The 24031-nt window shown below is 42.6% G+C and overlaps 1 protein-coding gene and 1 pseudogene across 2 annotated transcripts in view; one reads left to right on the forward strand and one right to left on the reverse strand.

Moving 5' to 3' along the window:
- LOC129558979 (polyadenylate-binding protein 1 pseudogene) overlaps positions 1 to 24031 on the reverse strand; it is a 180795-nt pseudogene that overhangs the window by 121871 nt on the left and 34893 nt on the right. The window lies entirely within an intron of this gene.
- PCSK1 (proprotein convertase subtilisin/kexin type 1) overlaps positions 1 to 24031 on the forward strand; it is a 41579-nt gene that overhangs the window by 5218 nt on the left and 12330 nt on the right. Inside the window, exons 3-9 of the mRNA XM_055429440.2 lie at positions 1806 to 1916; positions 4053 to 4199; positions 6153 to 6229; positions 12592 to 12680; positions 15617 to 15789; positions 16795 to 17007; positions 19481 to 19581. Of these exons, the coding sequence (XP_055285415.1) occupies positions 1806 to 1916; positions 4053 to 4199; positions 6153 to 6229; positions 12592 to 12680; positions 15617 to 15789; positions 16795 to 17007; positions 19481 to 19581 (911 nt within the window). The remainder of the gene's footprint in view (positions 1 to 1805; positions 1917 to 4052; positions 4200 to 6152; positions 6230 to 12591; positions 12681 to 15616; positions 15790 to 16794; positions 17008 to 19480; positions 19582 to 24031) is intronic.

Consider the following 24031-nt stretch of genomic DNA (forward strand, 5'->3'; position numbering starts at 1 on the left):
CCTTCTCATCTTCACAGGAGAAAACTGGATAGAGTGAAGCAGATCTAACTGTTATTATTCAAAGTATCTCACTAAAATGAATAGGTGGCCCAGTTCTATTCTTTAGATAATTGATTTGTAATTCCTTAGTAATTGACTTAGGGGAGAAATCACAAAACATAGTGAAGAAAAGCTAAGAATTCACTCTCTAGCATAACTTCATTAGAAGGGAGTCTACATAATCCTATGAAAGTTATCTCCAGAATAATTTAATTTCAGGAAAAATTCTAGGACCTGTTGAAGCTTGAAGTGGAAGGTTGGACTAGATGCTTTTTAATGCCCTTTTCAAAGGGCATTAAATCCCAAAAGGATTATTTACCATTAAGTACATGATACTTACTATCTATACAATAGAAAGATGCTACCAATTTCTCTGTTCCATTTGGTCTGCTCTTACAGAGACTAATATGGGATTTGGAGTTAAGGATATTAATCATAACTCTGTTTCCACCAATTGGTTGTTTACCTGATCAGATGGCAGAGTGCCTCTTCTTTTATTCCACTTTTTTAAAAATGTTCTTGATTTTCATTTTATTGCATTTTTTTTTGATAGGGATATTCTTTCAAATTAGCACTCTGAAGTGCACCAATACGCTATCTGTAAGTCTGTTAATGAAATCTCTAACTGTAAGTGACTCTCTCCCTCAAAGATTAGTACTTGTTCCCTAGCAGCCAGCTTCCAAAGACCAACTCAGATGGCAGGCAGTATATTCCAAGCATTGAGGTATTTTAAGCCAAAACAATTAAGCTTGAAAATACAGGCACTTTAAAAATAAATTATAGTGACTAATTTCCAACCCTCGAGTCCCTCCCAATGTTTATAATAGGTTTGCAGTATGTTTTCTAATTGGAAATTCAGGATGGTCTTACTGGACAGTTTTATCCTTTAGCTGCAAATTATTTTTCAGTTTTTATCTTTGGATCTGACTCATTAGTATTCTCACATTAGCAATATCCTATCACACACTGGACTATCATCATGTGTACGAAAGTGGGGATATGTTTTGGGTAGGAAACAGTCATGTTGCTCAGCAGAGTCAGAGCACGGTAGTATCTCATAATGAATATAACCACAAGGCAGCCCCTCACCTCTTGGGGCTTCAGGGATAATAGGATTATGCTAGAAATGTTGGAAAGGTAATTTTTGTATTGTCAGATCTCCTTGCATAATACATGAAACGAAATTAATGATAAGTGTGCATGGTCAGTAGGGCTCATCCATCATCCCAGATCTGTTTCTCGTATTAAATATTCTTAAGCAGAAGGCTGAAGCACAGGGGAGCCAGAATTTTGAATCAGCAAAGACACAGCACCTTTCCCATCTTTTGTCACATCTGCAATTTCTATTTTTGTGAATAAAAAAAGAGAAATTAAGCTGTAAGAGTAACATAACAGCAGTCTCTGAGATCTCTTAGCTTGTTGACTCATTCCGTGCAAATGGACAAATTTTCAGCTATGGAAGCCTGAAACCTCAATATAAAAATGGGTATTATGGCCCATTTGCTGTTGAAAGCAGGCTGAACTTTTACTTCCACTGGAATCACAGTGTCAATAATTTGAGGGAACCATCACTTCACTGATGACTTCTCATAAAGGCACACTTTACCATAATAGAGGAAATGGTCATCTCCCCAGCGGGCAAGCCCTTATTCTCACTGAGCTGCCAGTGCGATCTGTAGTCAGGTGAAAACACTGATGGAGGGAAGATGATTCCACCAGAGGTGGCTGTTTAACTGTTGATTTTCTTGCTATAAAACTCCTGGTAGGTGATATGGGCGGAACAACAGTATGAAAAAGAGAGAAGTAAACGTTCAGTTCTAAGAGACTCAGCGCTAGATCTCTTCAACGATCCGATGTGGAATCAGCAGTGGTATTTGGTAAGTACCTGCATGAGACTGCGTAGGCCCTGGGTTACTTGTTATCTCTGAACAATAGACATTTTTAAGTAACAGACAATTCAGTACAGGGCTGTGTTACCCAGAGATCAGGGTGAATGGGACCTTCCATGATCTGGATCTTCTGTTTGGCTGTATGAGAACATCTGAAAACACAGATCTTTAGCTTCTACAAGAGGAAGTCTCCTTACGTTTATCTGGAATGAGTACAGAAGAATTGGGTCTTGCAAGGTAGGGTTGCAAAACAGTATTCATGACAAAAATCAGACCTGCTCAAGGTTACTCCTGAGAACCCTTTAAAATACCCGACGAGGACAGTGAACGTGATTCAGTATATATAGCCCTGAATGACAATTCTTACATGCTCCCAGGTGAGAATCTCTGGACTAGGCTAAAGGAAGGAACATGAGGAAAGACAAAAGGCATCTACCTGTGAATGTCTAGACTTGCAAACCAGTTTTACCTTTAAGGGGCTTCCCTGGTGGCTCAGACGGTAAAGAATCTGCCTGCAAAGCAGGCATGTTCGATCCCTGGGCAGGGAAGATCCCCTGGAGAAGGAAATGGCAACCCACTCCAGTATTCTTGCCCAGGGAATCCCATGGACAGAGAAGCCTCACAAGCCACAGTCCATGGGGCCACAGAGAGCCAGACACGACTGAGCAACTAACTAACACACACTTGGTCCACCTTTAAGACAGCTACCAAACCCTTACTGCAATGTGAGCAGTGAGTGAAGAAACTGTACACGCTCCTGCCTGCCTGCCTGCAGAGTGCTCTCCCTTGTTTTCACATTAAGCCTCTACTGTAGGAACACAGTGAACAGACGTGCTTATTGTTGAGAATATTGTAAAAGATAAAATTTCATGAGAACCATAAGCTGAGGCCTAGACATTCTTGTTGCAGAACGGACGAGAAAGGAGATCAATTCCTCTCGAAACTCTCCTAACCTAAGCGATACTTGCTCGGTGCAGAAGACACTCACTAACACCTGTGCATCTACCATGTGCCAAATATTAATACTATCCTGTTTGACATGAATTAACGCATTTAGTTCTCACGCAACATTTTGTTGTTCATATAATAAGTATCCCCTTTTAACAGATGAGGAAACAGAGACATTAGCAAGTTGAATAACTTGCCAAACATCACATGATTCTTGTGGTGGGACCATGGTTCATAGCTCCAGAGGCCATACTCTTAACAGCCACAGTCTCCAATTGTTCCTCCCACTGACAGAAAGTCCATCTCTGGCTTTGGCCAACAATCTGTGTGCAGTTCCAGCCTCCTGGGATTCAGCTTCTTGTTGGCCTCGAAAATTCTGATGGGCATCAGCCAGGGGGCAATGCATTCCTTGATACTTTTGATTGTTGTCGTTTGTAAGTTTCCTGTTGATCCCTTCACTGAAAGCCTGGCTCTCTTCTAATGCATCTCTATTGAATGCTTGGGGATGTGCTTATATCTGTATTTCTTTGCTGTCCAATTTCTCTTCCCTACAGCCCCACATACTGTAACTCTCAGAAGAGTTACCTGAAAAAAAAAATCCTAAATCACCTCTCACAGATACTGACTCCCTAAATCACTCATACTTGGAAACAGGCAGTTCAATGCCAATTCCTGGTAAGACCACAGCTTCGTGGGCATTCCAGGTTCTGCTTTTTCTTTTAGAAAAGTTATAAAAGAAAAACATCCACGAGTAACTGTGAACCAGACAAAATAAAGTATGTTCAGTGTGGCAGTGGAGGTTTAGGATTTGGGGGAGACGGAAACTTGGGGCAGCAAATAAAGCTTTGGTAGATGAAAAGCTTGAGCATGTAATTATAAATGGAAGCAACTTAGGGATAAACTTCTTCAAAGCCACACAGCTCAAAGACAAGGGTCACAGGGTGATTCATCTTTTCGAGTGATTTTCCATTGGAACAACTGGAAAAAGAGCAGAACTATGATGATTCACTTGGTCCTCCCCTCAACTTTGTCTTTTATTTCACCTAATTGCCTGCTTCTAAAGAATAGAATGACCCCAGGAAAAAGAAAGATGGGTCTCAAGACTGCAGCTTCAGTTCTCATTGTGTAGCAAATAAATTATGATTTTACCAACACTTCTTTGTTCTTTTTGACCAGCAAGATACAAGGATGACTGCAACCCTGCCCAAGTTGGATCTCCATGTGATACCTGTTTGGCAAAAAGGCATCACAGGCAAAGGCGTTGTTGTCACTGTCCTGGATGACGGCTTGGAGTGGAATCACACAGACATCTATGCCAACTACGTGAGTCTAAGCCCTCCTATTGCTGCAGCTTAGGGAGTTGTCTACACAGACACACAGTTAGGGCTTCACTTCCCTCAAGCAGGAGGTGCTCTCAGCGAGCCCTGGGGTTGATGAACCAAGCTTTGGCTAATTCCCTCACCCCTCTGCCAGTGCACATAAATTTCTTTCTTTTTTTTTTATCACTAAACTTTGAAAGAATTCGCTGAAGCTAAGGACTGTACAAAAGTTATGTGTGTTGGGGTTGGAGGAGGCACTTACACTGTCTAGATTATTAAAAAGCCATTCAAATTCTATTCCACTCAGTACTGGGGGACATGAAAGCAATCAGATCAAGCCTTATGTCTGAGATCATTTTCACAGTCATCCTCCTCACATTCCCTGTGGGTCAATAGCTCTCACATTGTGAAGTTGTATGAATGTGACTCCATCCATGCAAATCAAAGCATGTACTTCATAAGGCAAAAATGACAAGCTGAGAAAAGTTTACCAAAAATGGGAAGTAAGTAAATTATTTACTTGTTTATGAAGTTCTCCATAATATTTTAGGTCTTTAGGGGACTTCCCTGAGGGTCCAGTGGATAAGACTCCATGTGCCCAAAGCAGGGGTCCTGGGTTCAATCCCTGGTCAAGGAACTATTAATAGATCCCACATGCCACAACTAAGAGCTCGCACACTGCAACTGAATATTCCACAGGCCACAGTTAAAAGATCTTACATGCCACAACAGAGATCGAAGATCCAATGAGCCACACCTAAGACCCAGCACAGGCAAACTAATGAATTAAAAATATTTCAGGTCTTGATTTAAAGATCTGTGTTGTATCTTGAATACGACGCCCTGTCTTTATCCCAGCCTTTCTACTCAACCAACGTTCCAAAGCTAAAGAGCAAAGGAAATGGTGTGGAAAAGAAGAGACGAAAAAGATTAGCAATTATTAAGACAGAGTAACGTAAAGAACAGCAGGAGTGGTGACACAATTATTAAAAGGTGGTTGGATCTCCTTGCAGTCCAAGGGACTCTTAAGAGTGTTCTCCAGCACCACAATTCAAGAGCATCAGTTCTTCGGCACTCAGCCTTCTTTATTGGAGAAGGGAACAGCAATCCACTCCAGTATTCTTGCCTGGAGAATCCCATGGACAGAGGAGCCTGGCGGGCTACAGTCCATGGGGTCACAAAGAGTCAGACATGACTGAGTGACTAAGCAGCAGCAGCAGAGAAATACAGAGAATAGCAGTCTGTTTTAAGTCTGTTTCGTGTAACTTGGGTGGCTGAAGGAGCTCACTGTAGACCTGAACCCCACTCCACAGCCAGCTCTTTGCACCTGTATCCTTAGGGAGGATGAGTGTCAAAGTGTTACTAACTAGCTCTACAGCCAGTTGAACCATTCCACTTCTCTGGACCTCAATTTTCTCATTTGGAAAATGACATGGCTGAACTAAGTAAACTCTGACTCCTCCTGTTCTAATAGCCTATGAGATTCTATAGGTTTGGAAACATTCACTGAGAATTGTTGCCTCACTTCGTGCACGTCATCTCTGCCTGGTTTCCGGCTATGATGAATGATCAAAAACAGGGCCAGAAACTAACCAGGATGGGAATAGGACAGGGGTAGATTGGAAGGACTGATGTTGAAGCTGAAACTCCAATACTTTGGCCACCTCATGTGATGAGTTGACTCATTGGAAAAGACTCTGATGCTGGGAGGGATTGGGGGCAGGAGGAGAAGGGGACGACAGAGGATGAGATGGTTGGATGGCATCACCGACTCAATGGACATGAGTTTGGGTAAACCCGGGAGCTGGTGAAGGACAGAGAGGCCTGGCGTGCTGCTGGGGTTGCAAAGAGTCGGACACAACTGAGTGACTGAACTGAACTGCAGAAGACTTGGAAAGCACTGCTTTTTTTTTTTTTTTTTTTTGATGCTACAGTGTTATTTTTGCTTTCTCTTTAGGACCCAGAGGCCAGCTATGATTTTAATGATAATGACCATGATCCATTTCCCCGATATGATCCTACAAATGAGAACAAGTAAGTGAATGTGGATTTGGGGGTGGGGTAAGTGCTTTAAAATGCTTTCATCTTATTTGGGAAAATTACACGATAAACATGATCCACATTTTTGTACACCATCCATACTACAACATTTTGTTGCTTTTAAAACAGGAAACAGAAGCTTCTATTTTTATATTCCTTTTGGCTTACAGTACTATATTTCAATTAAACTTTCTTCTTATACTGTGAAATATTCCCCTCAAAATGTCACTGAATATCTATGGCTTTAGAAGAAATATTTGGGACATTTGTTGTTGTTGTTGAGTCGCTAAATCGCGTTTGACTCTTTGAGATCCCATGTACTGCAGCACACCAGGCTCCCCTGTCCTTCACTGCCTCCCAGAGCTTGCTCAGTCTCACATCCATTGAGTTGATGATGCTACCTAACCGTCTCATCCTCTGCTGCCCCTTTCTCCTTTTGCCTTCAGTCTTTATCAGCATCAGGGTCTTTTCCAAAGAGTCAGCTGTCCAACAGGTGGCAAAGTGTTTACTCGAGCCTCAGCTTCAGCAACAGTTCTTCCAATGAATACTCAGGGCTGGTTTCCTTTAGGATTCATTGGTGTGATTTGCTTGCAGTCCAAAGCATTAAAGAATAAAAGTCTTCACTCCATTACCGTTGCACCTAGTTCCTCTATGAATCTTTCACTATTAGCAACATGCTTGTTGCTAGCCATGAAGAGAAATACAGATGGACAACATAACAAATCCCTACGACTTCCTATGGTAGCCACAGCCATGCTCACAAGTTCCCTCAGAAGAGCATGGCAAGACACCAGACATGACACCGTAAGGCTTGGCCCTCAAATCCAACACAGTCTCCAGGGCACTGGGCTAATTGGTCTGTTTTAGAGTTTCTTCTGGGTATTTTAAAGCTAAAAGGAAGAGGCAAAGGACATCTTCTGACTCCTAAACTAACTCTACATAGTATCCACAGGGTAATGAGTGAGGCTACGAGCCAGACTTGGCAAAGCAACAAGGCAAACGAAGACCCAAAGGCAAGAGACATTTAACCTTTTTTCTTAGCTCCAAAGGAACTTCACCCTCTAGGCACACAGCCCCGTGTCCATGCCCATGGGAAAGCTCATCTTTGCGCATAAAGACATCTCTCACAGACTTGAAGGAGACATTTCACTCTTTCCTCTTCATTTGCTTCACCCAAAAGAAACTCACACCAAAAGAGCAGAAAGTCAAGGCAAAATGAGCACTGCTGCAGGGGGCAACGGAAAGAACAAGCAGGGAAAAGCTCTTTGTGGCTGTCCTACAATGTACTTCGCTTTCCCTTCTCCCTCCCTCCCTCCCGGATTAGCACCCGACTTGGGTCCATCAGTTCTCTCTCTTTCTTGCTTTCACTTGCACTCCCAGTTTCTCCCTTATTGTCTCAGAATTCCCACGTGGCAGGTGTGGTACTGTTGACCTAAAACTATTACATTGGATTGTCCTCCTCCAGAAGGCTAAGAAACCCCAGGAAGGGAGTCCGGAGCTCAAGGACTTGGCTTCAACTTCTGGGTGTATATTTCTTCCCTCGGCAGGAAGGGGAGGCTTAGGGAGGTACCATTTACTTTCCTTCAGTGCCATTTATTTCTTCTAGCAATTATCTTTTAAAGCGGTCAACCGCAAACAGCCCTAGAGGTTAGAATATTCCAGTAACAACACAATAGGAACCATGAGGGGGGGCCCCCTTGGAGGAAAGTGGGATGTCTCAGAAACTTAGAGCAGGACTCCCCCAGACAAATGCTCAGCCATATTTCTGAGTGAGGGCAGTGTGGGACCAGGAGGAACTTCTATCCTTTTACAGCGGGACCTTGCAATGTTAGCCTGGCTGGTAGTGAGAGCTTTGCCAATCACCAGAAAGGAGGATGGCTTTGAGGAAGTCACTCACCTCACTCTGACTCTATTTTTTTTTTTTAATTTCATCTCAAAACAAGGTGACAAGGTCCCTGTTTACCTACTCTCCTAAAAGAAACTACCTAAGGAAATGGGCAATAAGTGCTGAGAAGAAAAGAACGCTCTTCCTAGAATGAACTAGAAGTGACAACTCTCATTCCTTTCCCTTGGTCAACACTAAGAGTGAAATCTGCTCCCTCCCACATGGGTTCAGCTGAGGAGACTGTTAGCTGGAGGTGTCAGCCCAGCCTCTTTCCTGGGCAGTGTGCCTTGGGTCTGGTCCAGGATCCGATGTGGGTGATGATTTGTGTGGCAGACGCATGATAGGTGAATACCTGGTGAAACGATATTCTTGGAGTTTTGTACTTGTGAAAAGGGGAATTCAGGTGTCCTTCTTTCCCCTGCCAAACGAAAGGGACTTGCAACTCATGGTACTGATGATAGCCAATTCACAGAGTTTCAAAGGCCCCAAGGTAGCAGCATATACAATTTTATTTAATTTGTGCCTGAAAACTGTGAGCTTCCAGAGCACAGCAGACCATGGACCACGCATATAGTATAGGGTGAGGGGAGAAGGCAATGGCAAGCCACTCCAGTACTCTTGCCTAGAAAATCCCATGGATGGAGGAGCCTGGTAGGCTACAGTCCGTGGGGTCGCTAAGGGTCGGACACAACTGAGCGACTTCACTTTCACTTTTCACTTTCACACATTGGAGAAGGAAATGGCAACCCACTCCAGTGTTCTTGCCTGGAGAATCCCAGGGAGGTGGGAGCCTGGTGGACTTCCGTCTATGGGGTCGCACAGAGTCGGACACGACTGAAGTGACACAGCAGCAGCAGCAGCACAGCCAAACACTTAAGGGCACAGATTTGCAGTTAGATTTAGATCAAATCTTAGATCTTTCACTTAATAGCTGAGTGACTGTGAGCAAAGTAGCTAACTTCTTTGTGATGAGTTTTATCATTTACTGTGACAGACTTTTATTTTCTTGGGCTCCAAAATCACTGCAGATGGTGACTTCAGCCATGATACTGAAAGACATTTCCTCCTTGGAAGAAAAGTTATGACCAACCTACACAGCATATTAAAAGGCAGGGACACTGCTTTGCTGACAAAGGTCTGTCTAGTCAAAGCTATGGTTTTTCTAATAGTCCTGTATGGATGTGACAGTTGGATCATAAAGAAGGTTGAACACCAAAGAATTGATGCTTTTGAACTGTGGTGTTGGAGAAGACTCTTGAGAGTCCCTTGGACTGCATGGAGATCAAACCACTCAATCCTAAAGGAGATCAATCCTTAATATTCACTAGAAGGACTGATGCTGAAGCTCCAATACTTTGGCCACCAGATGCAAAGAGCTGACACATTAGAAAAGACCTGATGCTGGGAAAGACTGAAGGCGGGAGGAGAAGGGGACGACAGAGGACGAGACGGTTGGATGGCATCACTGATTCAATGGACTTGCGTTTGAGCAGGCTCCTGCAGATGATAAAGGACAGAGGAGCCTGGTGTGCTGCAGCCCATGGGGTCACAAAGAGTCGGACACCACTGAGCAACTAAACAACAACCAAAGAGATAATGATGGTACCTCTTTCATCGGGGATTTGTGGGGATTAAATAGGTTTATATATATAATTGACTTGGATAGTGTCTGGTACATAGAACAAGTTAAACATGTACTATGATAATGATGATTAAGGCTTCTCATTTAGCAACTGAGGTAGAACTCCTTTCAGTGAGGAAAAAAGCATGACAAGAATAATATCATCTGATAAGAGCCGAAGCAGAGACAAGTCAATTTTCTGAGCCAATTTGGAATCTGCTATTTGAAAATTACACAAAAAGCAACTATCTCTCAGGGTCTTCTTGATTATCAACCAAAAAACTAACATCCCCATCATTTATCAAAAGGCACAATAAAAAATAGAGTTAGTTACCCTTCCAGCATAGTGTCAGAAATAAATCCCTTAGGTTTAGAAAATGAATTGCCCCATTTGGTCTTGGCCTTCATAGCAGTTAGAGACCTATTATCTCCCAGTTCCAAGGGCTTTATCTCTCCAAACTATCTGTGTTGCTGCTGTTCTTTATTACTATGTAAATGAAGTTAATAAAAGCTGCATTTGAATTCTCCTCTGCAAATCAAGAGAGACATCACTAAATAACAAAATCTTAGAAGTGCAGGTAACTCTTACTAGTAATCTAGCATGAATTTGTAATCAAGATTTCAACAAAAGTTTCAAATTATTTTTCTAGCTATATAACATGCATGGCAAGGATATTTTAACAACTGCCATGGTAGTCTTTAAATTACCTTCTGAAATAACTTTTTAAAAATCAATTTGTTTAAATGCCAGTTACAACCATTGTCCTAAGATAATAGAGGGTGCTTTTACCCCAGAGGCTGATTTAAGGGAAGAAAGCCATAGGTCTAAAAAGAATGACATTTGAAGCACTTTGATAAAGTCTTCTTTTTCTCAAGGGGCAGAGGTGAGAAGTGAGGCTAAGAGGAGGGAAAGATATCAATTCCTATTTGTACATGATCCTACATTTTTTAAAGAAAACAGTCCTCAGTATGTAAAGAGAGATCAATAATAGGTGGTGTCATGCTGCATCATTTTCAGGACAGAGGTATAGTGGTGGAGATGTCTGCTCACAGGCTGATTCTGTAAGTTCCATCTATCCACCTGGAGACTCTGCTATCTTGGGCCCTGTCTTCCATTTTGTATGGACAGAAATTCAGGTGGTGGTGACTTCTGGTAGCATATTTCTCAGAGAATGGCAACTGAATTTTCCCTTTTACAAAGGTGGAGAGGGCTAAGCCCCCAAAGAAGCATAAGACGCCTTCTTCATGTTCAATATGCACGAATTTTGTAGAGAATGGATGTATTGGTCAGGACAGCTTCAGTTGCAAGTGAGAGAATCCTAACTTGAAAATTAAGTAAAACGGAGATTTTAAAATACTTTTTACCCAAGAGATGATCAGCTGCAGGCATGGCAAGATCCAGAAACTCAAATAATATGCCTTGAGGACACCAACTGCTCTATCTCCATCTCCCAGTGCTGCTCACCTCCACTTAGCTTCATTCTCAACAGAGAACGCCTCATAGCGAGATCCACAAGGCTCACATGGAACCTAAAGCATCAGTTCTTGAAAGCTGTCTGGAAAGACAAGTCTCATGATAGAGACTCACAAGGAGTGGCTGAGGACTACTTCCCCAAATGGGAAAATGCTAGAAGACCAAAAAGAAGTTGGTACCTGCTACATCAGGGAAGACTGTGAATTGCATTGTTCTGACTTAAGACTCCTATCCAGTCTTAAGGAGGCCATCATTCAGTGGAAGGAGACCAGGTATTTTAGATAAAAAAAGAAAAGTGAAACAGGTTTATTTTAAAAGACCAGTCAATTAAGAATTTTTATATTTCATTCTGGCCTAAATTAACAGATGTCCAGGAAAGTAGTAATCAGAAGGAGCTGGCTGACATTTGCTCAGACCTAACCCTTGCTCTTTTTCCCTCTGTGTCAGCATATGTGGTCAGCGGCTCCTCCAAAGGCGTCCACAGCCTTCATGCTGCTCCTGGGAGCTTTCACAATGGAATAAAGTCATGAGGCAACCAAGTTCACATTAAAGTTCTCTCAACTTATTGACCTTCCTGAGGTCAGGAAGGTGATAGGAAAAGATAATCACTATCTCTAGAATTTCAGAAATGATACTTTAACAGTAGACTTTGGTCTGTTTAAGAGATGGATTTTCTTTTCCCCCCAAATGCTCTGAAGTCATAAATTACCCTCATCGTCTGGTTGCAAAACTAGTCTTGTTCAGGCTTCTGGTCCCAATTAGAGTTGCAGGAGCACCCTGGCATCCCAAATAGCCTGGAGCCCCTTGTTAAACATTTCGAAATCCCCTTGGGACCAGGAAACCTTCGGACGTTTTAGTCTAGTGTATGGTTAGAGGAGAAGAGGAGGGCTGAGAGGGGACTCTGTTCTGCATATCCCTCTAATCCAAGGAAGTCACTAGTGAGGGGGAAGGGAAGGGGTCACTTCAACACCAACAAGCATGGGGCCAAAACCATTTCTTTCAGGTGGTTTCCGAAAGTGTCAGAGCTGCTCATAGTCAGTATTGATAGCCAACACTTCCTGGTCCTTTCTGTATACCAGCCACTGTTCTAAGTGTTCTGCATACTTAGTATTTCACGGGATGCCACAACTTTTGGAGGACCAGTCACATTCCCAAAGTCATATCCCTAGTTATTGGCAGAAGCTAGAATTTAAACTCATATACTTGGGCTCCGGGATTTGTTGCCTTCACTTACCTACACATCATCTAACACTGATGGGATAAACACCAGCAGCAAGGCTGACAGAAAGTTAGTATATCCATGGACCGTCGATTTGTATGCAAAGCCAATGTTTGCCCTCATTTACATTTTATAAATTCTGTTTTCTCATCCTCAGACATGGGACCAGATGTGCAGGAGAAATTGCGATGCAAGCAAATAATCACAAGTGTGGGGTCGGAGTTGCATACAATTCCAAAGTTGGAGGTAAAGCAGAGGGTTGTTACTGTAGATTTGCGCTTTAAGTCTTGTGTTAACTGGTGTAAATGGGGTAGGCTGGGAGGAACTTTCAACAACCAGAGGAAGAAGTGAACCCCATGCAAAATTTTCTACAGAACTTGAGTGTGATCTGAAATGTGCAAATCAATGGATCTGGGTTCTCAGAAAATGATACCTGAACAAAGCACATACATCTCTTTTGGGGGAGGGGGGGCAGGGATGGAAATGTTGAATAGCTTTTGAAGCAAATCTGATTTTCTCTGTGTTCTGATTTAGAAGGGCTTATTATTGGGTTCTGGCTAAGAGAACAGAAGGAAAAGGTAAATTTAGGCAAAGACTTTCCCTGCCTCTCGGCTCTGTAGTCCTTCAGTTCACAACAAAGAACAGTGAAAAAATAAATTAAAAGAATGCATATGTATTACAGAAAGAAGACAAAGGTTATCTGTAGTAGCAAGAATTTAGAATCTCTGGTTGTTTCAACGTCTTTATGGGTAAGCATATGGCAAGCTCCATCAGCACAATTTGATAAAGAAACTATTTACAAGAGTTCAAGGGAACCAACAAGGGACTGTTGTAAGCAGATGTTACCACCTTCAGACCTAGGGGAGCCAGGGGAGGAAGTAGTCATGGAAACTGGGACGAGAAAGCTGTGGCCACCGGATAGTCACAGGACAAGAGCTGGGGCCCGGAGTACAACAGCAGAGCTGCTTCGAGGCAAGGGGGATCCTGAAAGGAGCACTACATTCTCCCCTCACCCCCCAACCTCCTGCTGCTGTGTCAGTCGCCTGACACCAAAGTGAAGACAAGAGAGCCCACTGCTGCCATCCGCGTTCCTCTGGATCTGCAGGGGATTGGAGAGAATAAAGCACTTGCCTATCCTCTTTACACCAGCCCTTCCTCTGGAGTTCATGGTTACACTATTAGCTTTGCATTTAATTTGTTTTCTAAAACCACAACAAAAAAGATTCATTGTAGAACATGGCCACGACTGTGAGATTCTTTCAAGCTCTACACGAGCATACCTTGAATGTGGTTTTGTAATCCTTTTCAGAAATCAGATAAGTACACATCCTAGCATACAGAATGAATCTCTCACTAACACAGCACATACTCCTAGGTTTTAGGGGTCATTCCTGATTCCTTTGATGCCAGCGTTGTCAAAGTGACACGTTAATCTACAGAAAATGAAGGCAGGAGTACAAATTACATAATCACCTAGAAAAAGAAAGCACTTCCTAAGGAATGATGAACAAAGTCGCTACAGTCTGTGAGAGAATCATCTTGCCCTTTCATTTTACAGAGGAGGAAACGGAAGCGAGATCCTCAAGGAAACTAAAACACACCTACTGTGTGTCCATCATTTAACTGGCAAGACAGGATCCACATCCTGGAATGGATGTTAACACAATGGATCTGAGTGCCAGATTTATGGGCTTCAAGTCCCAGCTTTCCAGCTGCAAGCCATGTGGCCTTGGGCAAGTCCCCGCCCCCTCTGACCTGAGTCTGTCTCCCTGGGAAAAATTACAACATCTACCTCAGATGGTTGTCATATGGATAGATAAGTTCACACATTTAAGGCCTGTGTAATGGAAGCTGCATATAGTATATTCTCAATGCACATGAGCTGTGATCAAACCCATTTTACAGTTGAAGAAACTGAGGCACAAAGAAGTAGCTTGCCCAAGATCACAGAGCTAGCAAATAGTAAAGCTCGGGTTTCTTTTTTTTCCCAAATGCATTTTAAACAATTTTCTTAAAGAAATAAATATGATTTCTGCTAGTCATGTCAGCTCCACGTTCCTTTACCCATGCTCCATCGTAAGCAGTTGTGTGAAAACCTGAGGCTGTGCACTCCATCGCATCATTAGCCTGAAGCCAGCAATAACCAGGTAGCTGCCAATATCTGTCTAAACTGCTTTTGCCTTCCTGGCTCTTGCGTCCATGAGTCTGATGATGGGTGACAGCCTGTTGGAAAGCACAATGAGCCACTGCATCTGCCTTCTCCTGATGAAAAACGATTCCCCCTCAGGAGTGAAATCCATGGCAATGATTTCATCCTTGAAATTATTTAGGAGAAAAGGAAGCATGTTACTTTGCAAATGTTTCTTAGCAAACACATAAAAGAATGGCCTCTGGGTTATTTTTAATCAGTGCTTAGAAACAGGAGTTCTTTCCCTATTTGTTAGTCTCCTTTTGTAGGTAGGTCTTCTCAAGCTGCACGGTTTCCCATACAGAGCCCTTTGTAAAGCGCTGGCTGGGCCACAGTTGTTCCTGGTATAGTTATGAGCAGGCATGTTGACAGAGGGTTGTTTGATGCCTCTTTCTGAAAACTATCCCGTCATTTTCAGGTTATTAGGTCAGAAGGGGAAGGCGAGACTTTTTTCCCCAGTGGAAAAATAAGCGTTTATTCTTACTGATTATAGTTTAGCTTTTTTCTTTCATTTTGTATTGGGGTATAGCCAATTAACAGACAATGTTGTGATTGTTTCAGATGAACAGCAAAGGGACTCAGCCATACATACACATGTATCCGTTCTCCCCCAAACTCCCCTCCCATCCAGACTGCCACAAAACACTGAGCAGAGTTCCCTGTGCCACACAGTAGGTCCTTGTTGGTTACTCATTTTAAATACAGCAGTGTCTACACGCCCATGACATGTTTATAATCGACAACAACCATGCCCACTGCATAGCACAAATAGTTACCTCTAAAGGGCAGATAAAGAAAGCTTCTGGAGGCAGTGACTTGTATCTTCCCGTGGTGCTGTTAGTAGCTGGGTCACGGGCATTTGGGCCATACAGTGGTTACCCTGTTTCTGACTCTTTGGAGAGTCCTTTGAAGAATAAAATATCAAGAGCCTTGTGCCATCCTGCATGCACACACTGACATCAACATATTTGTATTTGTCTGTTTTGCTGTTCAGGCATAAGAATGCTAGACGGCATTGTGACCGATGCTATTGAAGCCAGCTCAATTGGATTTAACCCTGGGCATGTGGATATTTACAGTGCAAGCTGGGGCCCTAACGATGACGGGAAAACTGTGGAGGGGCCTGGCCGACTGGCCCAGAAGGCTTTTGAGTATGGTGTCAAACAGGTGAGATGCTTAACACAGACCCAGCTGAAACGAAACCTGCCACTGGAATAGGAAGAGAAGGGAAGAACACTTAGCTTATGTGCAAAGAAATGGTTGTGAATTTCCTGTTGCTGTTAATGATTTGAACTGCCTTTAGAGAGCCAAATCATTCTTCAGAGGGATGGAAGTTAATGTTTTCCCCATTTGGGCCTGACATTCAACAGATATTCATTCTTCTTAGAATATTTACTTAAGAAAAATACTCTGGATAGGTCCTTTCTAATTTTCCTGCTGCTTTGAAAGTCTACACTAGGTAAACTACTCCCCAGACTTCTTTCGGATGCTCTGAAAAGGCACCCTTCAATTCAGGAACCTGTCGCTTCCCTCTCTACACGTGCCTATTGGACACTTGTGCCTTGGCTGTGTTGCTCTGACACTGGGGTTGAGGGCATCCTTGCCAAGATTCTAAGGCCCAGTTCTGCACAGGATGAAACAAAAGTAGAAACTTTGGAGAGCACAAATTGAAAAACCATAGAAAGAGTAGCCTTGACGAGTTCCATTCAATTGAAGAGTCCCTTTAACGCAGCTGCAAAGCAGATCTGAATAATGCCTGATTTTGTCACGCTATCAGTCAGCCAGCAGATTCAAACAGAAAGTTAGAGAGGAAGTTCAAAGACTCAAATGGAGTGACACAAGCCAAGGGAATGGCCAAAAAAATAATGAGTGAGTGCTAAAGGCCAGATTATGAATCCACATAATAAAGAAAAAAAAAGAAAAGTCCTCACTCCACGCCATCCCAGAGAGGAGGATGGAGGAGGCCCAGCACGCCAGAGCCCACCAGGGGTTTGCAACACACAGTCTCGGGAGAGTCCTCCTGCTGGAGGACCTGGAGATGAAACTGATCACAAATTCCTGTCTCTGAGAACTTCATGCATGCATTTGTATACTTGTTGGGGATTTTATTGGGAGATGACAGTGGTCTCAGCAGATGATAACAGACGTGGTAAATTTTGGCTTTTCCTTTAGGGCAGACGAGGAAAGGGCTCCATCTTCGTCTGGGCCTCCGGGAACGGGGGCCGCCAGGGAGACAACTGTGACTGCGATGGGTACACAGACAGCATCTACACCATCTCCATCAGCAGCGCCTCGCAGCAAGGCCTCTCCCCCTGGTACGCAGAGAAGTGCTCCTCCACGCTGGCCACCTCGTACAGCAGCGGGGACTACACCGACCAGCGAATTGTAAGCTGCTCTGTCTGCCTCTCTCTGCTTAGGTAGGAGAGCACAGTTCGCCTTCCAAAGGATCCTTGGGTCAGATGGATTTGCTTAAGCTTCCTTTCTCAGTTGGGGAGACTCACACGTTACTCACCTGAAGGGTGGGTATGTATTGGGAAGTCTTCTTTCTCAGGGATAATGATACATCTGCTAAGATGCTGTTGCCTCTCGGTCATGTCTAAATTCAGCCCCTAGAAGCCACCGACTTGTCATTCAATGACCGAGACTTCAAATGGCTCTTCAGCTTGTGCGATGCCTCCCTGAAAACAGCCTTAAAGGAGATTTCAGGGTTGTGGGGGCTTATCACCCTGGTACTTGCTGATTCTCTAATAGTAGGGAGTATGTCTGACTTGCCCTTTAGTGGATGATAAAAGTATGGAGCATGCACCAGCTATGTCTCCTAAGAACGGATGACCTACAGGAAAATAACAGCCTAAGTTTCCCCTGAGGTGAACTCCTCAGCATCCGAATAAGCAGCTTAGGAAGGTTATATGCTCAGAGAGCATCTCCAGCCCACACTTGGCTGTGCCTTCTCTTCCATGAGTCAGACTGCCAAGGGCAATTATTGGATTTCCCTTCAAGGGCATGATGATGAAGGGCCATTGGGGGCATTGAGAACAAAGAGAGGCACTTTTAATTTAAAAATGTAAAGCCTCAAACTTAACTCCTGACACAGAGAAGAACAAACTAACTAAAGCATGTAGATCTTAATAAAATAATAGGTCAAGATCCAACTAGATTGTGGGTCAACCCCCTAATAATTAGCCTTTGGAATGTGTGTAAAATTCATATTAATGACATCTCAACACAATTGTCAGAACTAAGATCTTCATGCAGGATCACTCTTCTAGAACTCTGTCTCTGCAACCTACTCTAGTTAAGACAGTAAAACTGGGATCTCAACTTGGAAGCCCTGGCCTGCCTCTCATTTTGGTACTTTCAATTACTCAAAGAGATGGTAACATTCTACCCAGGGGCTCTTGACAGCAGAGATAACTTAGAGCCTTTGAAAGGAGACTATGAGACATGTGTCCTGCTTGCATGCACAGCCTCCAGCTCTTAATGATCCCGTGGGTGTCCAGAGCTTTTCAAAAAAATGGCCTATTGTCCATTTCGGAGTCACCATTTCATAGACGGACCCTCATCCGAGCCACTCTGCTCTGAAGCAGGAGGAGGAATATGCACCTTTGTAAAGATCCTCTTTAGGTACACCAGCCATAGAAGAGACAGCTGGTGGCTTCTATTTGAGACAGTTGCAGTAACACAGCCTTTGTCCTACGCAAACCTCTCCCTCAGCACAGTCATCTCTGGGGGCTTACTTGCGTCAACAGGTAAAAAGGGCAAACTTGCTTCCGCAGCCCTCAGAGGAACAGAGCCACTATCACTTGAGATATTCAGCGACTCCAAGTGGGAAGCCAAAGGAGGTGATAATGGAACAAATTATTTTTTTACACTTCCCTCCCACACATTGAAATCTCTAGCTAAAAATCACAGTGCAAGAGCCTGGGTGGGTGTCTCGCTAGCAATCCTTTGGCCCAACTTCTGGTTCAACCAACAACACTGTGGTCCTTATGGAAGACTAATTGGAAGTCTTTTTGGTTTCTTCCCTTCGTTTCAGCAACCTCTCCAGTAAGCTAAAATTAGCCTGGGTAATTCCTTACGTGCAGTGTGCTGTTGTGTGAAAATTTGCTTTCACAGACAGGATCTCATTTCAGCTTTAGAATATGAGACAAGAAATGTCAACCTCACTTGACAGGCAGGGACAACCAAGTGACTTGCCCATGGGACACATCTACTGAGTGGCAGGTTTAGAATTTGAGCCCAGATCTGTGTCTAGCACACTTTCACTTGAAAAACTCACCATTTTCAAAGTACAAATATGATGTTAACTCCTGGCCATCAGAAGACATCAACAGTGGGTGCAAGCGAAACACACTCAACACGTTTTGTGCAAGTAGTTCAAGTGGCCAAAATCAGCACCTCTTCCTTTTGCTGAAGAGGCAGTCAAATGTCAACCTGAAGGCAATGGGGAATTGGGCATGAGGCAAAATTTCTAAATATGCCAGGCCAAACACAATGGACCTGATGATTAATGGGCCAGCATGATTCACAGCGATTCTGAAACAGTCCCATTTTTACAGACAGCATTTCATTTGGGAATCTCAGTAGAGGGAAAAAAAAATTCACAGTGGGAGGACTTCATCCCCAGAAAATGCATTCTGATGCCAGAATTATAGACAAGTTGCATATAGAGGAGAGGGAGCTAAAATATCAGCAGATGGCAAGCATCCGCCTGTGGTTCAGAAGAGGAAGTAGGGAATTGAATCAGCTGGGCTTCCTGATCAGCGCAGACGCAGCCCTTGGTAGGGTTAACCCCCGGGGACAGGATCACACGCCTCACGTGCTCTCCCACATTTCTTTCTGTCCTGACGCCCCCCAGACGAGCGCTGACCTTCACAACGACTGCACGGAGACCCACACGGGCACCTCGGCCTCTGCGCCCCTGGCCGCGGGCATCTTCGCTCTAGCCCTGGAAGCAAAGTAAGGCCCCGAAAGCTTCTAATCACCCGTAAAAGACTGCTGCTTCTTCTTTTCAAATAGCGTGTATTCTTTTCTGAATATATGGTTGTAGTAGAAAACTACCAAAAATAGTAAGTTCTCTTCCAGTTAACATCTCGAGGTAGATTTCAGGCACACACTTGTCTTACAAAACTGGGATCTTAATTCAAACACTATTCCCGTAAATTTTTTAGCCCGTCTATATTAAGAGCACTTTCTCACATCCAAATCAATCTTCCCCGACCTTTAAAAACTCATGCCCTCCTCCCACTCAGCTCGAAGGCCTTCTCACTTCTGGTTATTCCCACCGAGACAGACTTTGTCCAGATAGTTTCCTGTGGGTAGTATTAGGAATAACATGTCTTAAAAACTATCCTTGTTCCTTTTAGGTTATATAAGCCCAGTCATAGAGCTGACAAAACACATCAGGAGACATAAGAATTAAAAACAGGACTTTTATCTTTTTTGTAGTATACCATTATATAAATGCAAATCTCACTAAAGTCATTCATGCTTAAAAACCCTTGTCCATTGACATCAGTAACTGTTTCTGATAATTTCCTTAAGATAAACATTTACAACTGAAATTTTGGCATCAAAGGGAATGCATGCTTTAATGATCTTGATACATAGTCAAGTTAGTCTAGAAAGACTGTACCATTTTATATTCCCATCAGCAATATATGAGTGAAAGTGCCAGTTTCCTAAACCCTTATCAAACTTATATTTATTATCTTTTAAAATGTTTGCTACTTTGATAGGTGAAAATGGCATCTCATCTTTATATGCTTTTATTTCATTACTAATGAAGCTCAATATTTTATATTCTTTTGCCATTTATCATCTGTGATTGCTGTTTATGACCTTGATTTTGTGTTATGGTCTTAGTTAGAAAAGCTACTAATGCTCGGTTAGTTGACATTTACCTTTTAATTTTATTTACATGCAATTTTTAATTTAATGAAGTTACTATGTATACAGTTACCTTTATCAGTCTCTAAGTTCTTTTTTTTTCCTTTTTTTATGCTCAGGAAAATCCTTGCAACCCCAAATTATATAAATATACATTTATGTGTCTTTTATTAGATATTTATTTTCTAAATCCCCCTGGAATTTATCTTAGCATATGCTACCAAAAAGGGATTTAGCAACATTTCCCCTTCAGAATACTTATTAGTCTAATACTTAATACAGAGGAAAAAAAGTCTCACACTGTATGTCCACACCTTTTTATTCATCCTTATTTCTGCTTTCTGATGTTGTGTGGTGAGAAATCTTTAAATGTTAAGTCAGGTGCTGTGGTTGAGTGATAGAGGAAGTGTTTAAACTTTCAGATTACTATTATCCTTCCTAATAAGCAGGTTATCCTCGAACATCATCCATATCCTCTACAGAGAAGACAAAGCAGTCCGCTCATGTCATGTTCAGTAGATGAGGCCCACAGTAGCAGAAGAACAGAACGCCTTGGCCTGGGCCATAGCTGGAAACGATGTGCAGTTGCCAGAGAGCCCAGCCTCACTCCAGGAGCCCCGGGACCACCTGTGGCCTTGTGGTTTAGTCTCTGGCATCTCAGTTATGATGGCCACAGCAGCTAAGCAAGACAGGCTGAGTGAGGCTCTTACCAAAGCCTACCTACTTGGAGGAGCTGGAAAGATACCTGATTAGGGAAGAGAAAATCCAGATGCTCAATCAGAAACAAGCAAATCTAAAGCTCTTGGGTCCAGCAGAAAAGCTGTGCTCAGAATCTGAGCTCAATTTGAACAGGTAGAGGATGGACAGAGAGCAAATTCTACACGCACAAGCTAAGACTAGCATCGGCAGCCCCAAACCAAATTTAAGGAAAGATAACCTAAGCAGTGAAAAGGGCAAGGAATACCTGGCTTCAGGTCCCAGGCATACCACTAGCTATGTGACCTTAGGCAAATTAATCTCCAACTGAGTGCTCAATTTATCATCTATAAAATATAGGGGTCAGGTCAGATCATTTTTTTTCTAGCCTTTTCCTTTTAAAAGGATCCTACAATTTGGAATTGAAGGTGTCAGCCTATATAGATCATCTAACAAGAATTGCTGAGATTGGTGGGAAGAGGTCCAGAGTGGAAGAAGTAAGGTCTTATGAAGGCAAGTAGTTACACAGGTGGTGAAAAAAGAGCATGTTTTTATAATTTTAGGATATAAGCTTTAGCTCCAGGGAGCGTTTAGAAGAAAACTATCCTTAAAAATCTTGTCTTCCCTATCCAACACCTATCAAATGCATGCAACTATAACCAGCCAGACCTAACCATCTTGTCTAGTGACCAGAATAGTAGAAACATTCATCTAGCTGAACAGATGTAATGTTATTTTGACTAAGAACTGAAATTTTAAAATTGTCATTTCTGATTTCTAAAATTTCAAATCTCCTCTTTTGGTATAAAGAGAAAATTATCTATGGATGATCTAGCCTCATTAATCTCAGTTAATTCCTAATGGATTACTTTATAAAGCAGGGGCTCCACGGATTGTTACAAAACATATGGGGTCCAAGAACTTCTTTGCAACTAGATGCAGAAATGTTTGAGTGTGTGTCTGGCATTTTGGGGAGAATGGTTTGCGGTTCCATCAGATTCTTACGCTGCTCATGATTTAAGAGACATTAAGAGTCTATGATCTCCCTGGTGCACGTAATAAGAAGGTAATTCCTTTCATTTTGATTCAGTCATCAGTAAGATGGACATAATCTATCTTAACATTTATAAACTTCCTGCCAAAGTACATACAAATTATTGAGATGTCTATTCTCAGATGGACAGTTTTCTTTGCTCTATTCAGTTGTCTATCAGTCCAGTTCAGTTCAGTTCAGTCGCTCGGTCGTGTCCGACTCTTTGGGACCCCATGAATCACAGCACGCCAGGCCTCCCTGTCCATCACCAACTCCTGGAATTCACTCAAACTCATGTCCATCGAGTCGGTGATGCCATCCAGCCACCTCATCCTCTGTCGTCCCCTTCTCCTCCTGCCCTCAATCTTTCCCAGCATCATGGTCTTTTCAAATGAGACAGCTCTTCGCATCAAGTGGCCAAAGTATTGGAGTTTCAGCTTCAGCATCAGTCCTTCCAATGAACACCCAGGACTGATCTCCTTTAGAATGGACTGGTCGGATCTCCTTGCAGTCCAAGGGACTCTCAAGAGTCTTCTCCAACACCACAGTTCAAAAGCATCCATTCTTCGGCATTTGTCTATACCAGATGATTATTTCAGAAAATCTGAATGCCAGAGTTTCTAGAAGAGTTCATAGACAAACATGATTGGGAGAATCATTTAACCATGTGTTCTTCCTTAGGTAACAACTATGGAGAATGAAGAACAACTCTGGGCTAAATTTATCATGAACAGCAGCATTCAGCATTTATCAGGCCACTACCATGGGCCATACCCTGTGCTAATCTCTTTATACACAATGCTGACTCTAATTCTTACAACATCCTTGTGACATATAAATTATTAATTGCATTTCACTAAGGGTGAAACTGAGGCTTAGGGAAGTTGGGAAATGTAACCAAGAAATGACTAAAATCTTTAATGTCCAGGCTTACCTCGTTGTGATTAGAGGCTAAACCAGGTAGCCTCTAAGACTTTTTCATTTTAGAATTTTGTCTCCAGAATACTTTATCTACATTCTCCTAATTAGAAGCAATGCTTAATTTCAGTGTTTAATTCCAAAGACTTTATTTTCTGTAAACATATCCTTGATTAGCAACCCAATGCAGATTTTAAAAAATTTAATTATTGTGGGTGCCATTGATGAGCGAGATGCTAATTAACAGAGGAAGGCTGTCAGGAATGAGATGCACTGCTGTTAGAAGGTCCTTTTCACTTTATGAAATGCAATCACTCAAATGAAAAATAACTCTGTTAGAGAAATAGCCTTAATTTTCCTAACTGCCTGACAATGAAGCCTCTGGATATTTTGCAAAGAACAGGTAAAAGAAAATAATCAAAAACAAAACAAAACCTGCAAGTGAATAAAAACCAATGCTCTAACTATAGAAATCTGCTTCGTGTTTGATTAGCATGATTATCAAGACCATGACTTATACCTCCTTGGTACCTATCCTCATCCCAACACACACACCCCACACCCACTGAGAGTCCAAGGGGCACACACACACACACACATACACCGACACCCACACCCCACTGAGAGTCCAAGGAGTAAACTGACATGTGGCCCACAGACTACCTCAATGAGACCACCTTTGGTAAGAGGCTTTTACCTAAAACTCCTTTTAAAGACTAGAAGGAAGCAAGAATTTCAATAACACGTCATACAGGCCAGAATTAGTTTCCACATGGAGAAAACAGCCATTTCTGCTCAGCTAGTTAATTATTCCTCAATGTGGGATGGCCAATGTGGATACGAGATCTACAATGAAGGATAATATATATGATC

Source organism: Moschus berezovskii, chromosome 8 (assembly GCF_049115385.1).
Source record: "Moschus berezovskii isolate FMDL1 chromosome 8, NW_MosBer_1.0, whole genome shotgun sequence".
NCBI classification, from domain to species: Eukaryota; Metazoa; Chordata; class Mammalia; order Artiodactyla; family Moschidae; genus Moschus; species Moschus berezovskii.